Source organism: Nestor notabilis, unplaced genomic scaffold (genome assembly GCF_000696875.1).
Source record: "Nestor notabilis isolate BGI_N333 unplaced genomic scaffold, ASM69687v1 scaffold294, whole genome shotgun sequence".
Classification (NCBI taxonomy): domain Eukaryota; kingdom Metazoa; phylum Chordata; class Aves; order Psittaciformes; family Psittacidae; genus Nestor; species Nestor notabilis.
Window position 1 is genome coordinate 1 of NW_009925874.1, and position 2,833 is coordinate 2,833.

The 2,833-nt window shown below is 44.5% G+C and overlaps 1 protein-coding gene across 1 annotated transcript in view; it reads left to right on the forward strand.

Annotated features, from left to right (window-relative positions):
* Positions 1–1,258: 1,258 nt before the first annotated feature.
* The window catches only part of LOC104404727 (neogenin-like), a gene marked incomplete at its 5' end in the record, with an annotated part of 48,939 nt that continues 47,364 nt past the window's right edge, over positions 1,259–2,833 (forward strand). Inside the window, 1 exon segment of the mRNA XM_010013244.1 lies at positions 1,259–1,277. Coding sequence (XP_010011546.1) covers positions 1,259–1,277 — 19 coding nt within the window.

The window sequence follows — 2,833 nt, forward strand, 5'->3', positions numbered from 1 at the left end:
ATAATATATACAAATATTTTAAATAATATTATTAGTTAATAAAAGGGTAGGAAATAAAAGCTCTCTGCAAGGGAAAAAACTCAGTTGAAGTGTATAGTGAACAGAAACTTGAGATTTGAAATGAAATGGAAGACAATCATCCCGGCACTCTGGGAAAGATGCTGAAATCTACAGGGGCTGAGGAGGGTTTTGCAGAGTACTGCACCTCATTCCACAGAGGAAAGGAATAAAAGTAGGTGTAGTGAGTAAGTCTCCAGTTCAAGGGAACTATTAATATGGGCTCAAATTCAAACACGGGAGAAGCCTGGCTGATATAACTGGGACCATAAATGGAGTATTGAATTGGCACTCTAATTGCCATGTAGGAGCAGAGAGGTGATAGTTGGGAAGATCCTCTGACCCTCAGGCAAGGCTCCATGTGTCTTGGTGTTGAGCTCAGAGGTTCCTACCAGCCCACTTCACCAGCTGGTTGGGCGGCCCTCTCTGCCACCCTATCTGCTGCCTTTACTCATTTGGTGTAACCTGCAGACCTGCTATGGGTGCTCTGTCCTGTCATCCAGGTCCCTAGATAATGCTGCTTATTGCCCAGGCTGCCAGTTCATCTTCATTCAGCAGCCAGCCCACCCCACATCCCACCACCCATCTGGTCCAGACTTGGCTTTCCTAATTCCACCTCTGCATGCCTGGATGGTGTTTCTGTATCTCGTTTAGTTGGCCATTTTGGTGCCTGGTTTTGCTTCCTTTACCCTGGCTGCGCTTAAGCCAGGTCAGGAGTTCCCACTTCAGCCCCGCTGCCTGCTTGTTGTGCCCATTGGTTTTCTTGCGTGTGGGAAAATGGATCATTCTGGGTTAGGGAGCGGTTTGTCCCTGAAGATCAGCAACCTCTCCTGATCTCAGTGCCTGTGAGGGCAGCCATCCATGGGGTTGTACATGTCCTGCAACTGTGCTCAAGTTTCTTCTCCTGTACTTCAGTGTCTTGGTATGTCAAATGTCTCTTCAGTTTCCTTAGGATCTTAAATTGTACCACCTGAGGGTCCTTTCAGCTCAGGATGCTGCTGACTATTGGATCTCTATTCATGAATATCCAGTGTATAAGTGTGTCTCTCCTGTGGGTCATCCAGCACTGGTGTCAATAAGCCATTCACAACACCCTGCGGTGGTCACTGCGTGCAGGTGGTATAGGCTGGAGTAAGGTTATAGTGAGAACTCTGCTGATACAACTGCTGGTAACTTTAGCTAGAGCCTTTTCTGCCCCAAGCTGCTGCTGTTGCTCCTCAGTACGTTGTAGTGTACCACCGAATGAGGGGTGAAATATTGTCATCTGCAACAACGAGGTAATCCCTGGAGGCAGAGGCTCTGTCTGACTCCGGAAGAAGAGCTAAAACATGGTGGGTTTCTGTAAGAAATCTAATTAGGGGAACATAAAAATAGTTCGGATTTTGCAGTGAATGTGAAACGAATGGTGTTGGGAGCGGGGTGGTGGAGAAGACTGAGTTGTGATCTGTGGCTCTTATGGTGCAGCAAGGATAATTAAGAAGATGTTCTTGAGTACTTGTCTTTGATTTGTATTTTCAGTACCACGGTATGTATGTACCTGGCTCTGGGAGTCTTGCAGAGTCCTGCAAAGGTACAGGTATTGAAGTGCAAAGTCTTGATTTTAGTATGAAAGCAAGAAGAAACATGCAATTGGAATGTAATTAAACTAGTGATTGTTTTTACATCAGGACTTGCCGGGGAGTGAAACTCTCCAAGTTGACAGGATGGGAAGAGGTCTGAGAGAGGACATGAAACAGGAATGAGAGCTTTAGGAAGGGTGGGAGATGTCCCTGTGGAGCTGGGCCTCGTTTGTGTGGGTCATTGATTGGTCCCAAGAAGTAGGCCCTTGTCTTTGTGGATTGTGTACAGCAGTGCTTCGTATGAAACAAGTGCCTCACAGATCTACCACATCCTTTTATTACGTTGTGCAAATCTGGGAACAGCAAATGATTTGTTCTTCTACCATGGTCAGGAAATCAAAATGGAAAAATGAGAGTTCTGCCAGTTCAACACCTATGGTCAGATGCTCTAGTTGACAAGGGGGGGTTTACAATTTGAAGCCAGGTGGGTGTTGATAAGACTTCTCCATGCAGCCACGACAGTGTCTGCCTGAAGATTTGGTTGTTCAGATTAACATGTTCTGCTTTAGCCAGCGCTTTTTGTGTGTAGTTTTCTCCTTGTCTATTGAGACACATGTGCTGGTGGTGCGTTAGGTGGAGATGCTGCAGCTCTCAGCAAAAGCTGGATTAGCCTTGAACTTCTTTCTGAAGAAAACCTGAGGTGTTTTAGTTCATGTAAATGAATGTATTTGGCAGCACAGATTCCCATGTGGAAAAGGGCACCAGGTGGCTTAAGCTTGGTAAGTAGTTAAGAATACAGAAAAATTCAGGGTATCCTGAGCTTTAGGGTTTTGTTACTAATTGTGCTTCCTGTAATGCTGTGTGTAATTGGGGTCCAGCTGCTCAGAATATTACTGTTAGATTTACCGGATGGATTACTTTAATAGGATTTGGAGAAGAGCTATTTGTACCCTACAACTCATGCCTGTTAACTTGCAACCTTTTGATGCAATAATCCCAGAGATTTATCCTGGCTTTAACATGATAATACAGGAAGATGTACATGACTTGCCACAAAAAAAGTTTGTAAAGTTGTCATCTAATCTAAAGCAAGAGTTGTTTCTACTTGTTAATGTCTTTGTAAAATGAGGTAATACATATTAGGAGAGGGAGGAAAAGCATTGATGGAAAGCAAACGGTGCCCTTGATGGAATTGAAGGAGAAAGTCTTTATTCCTG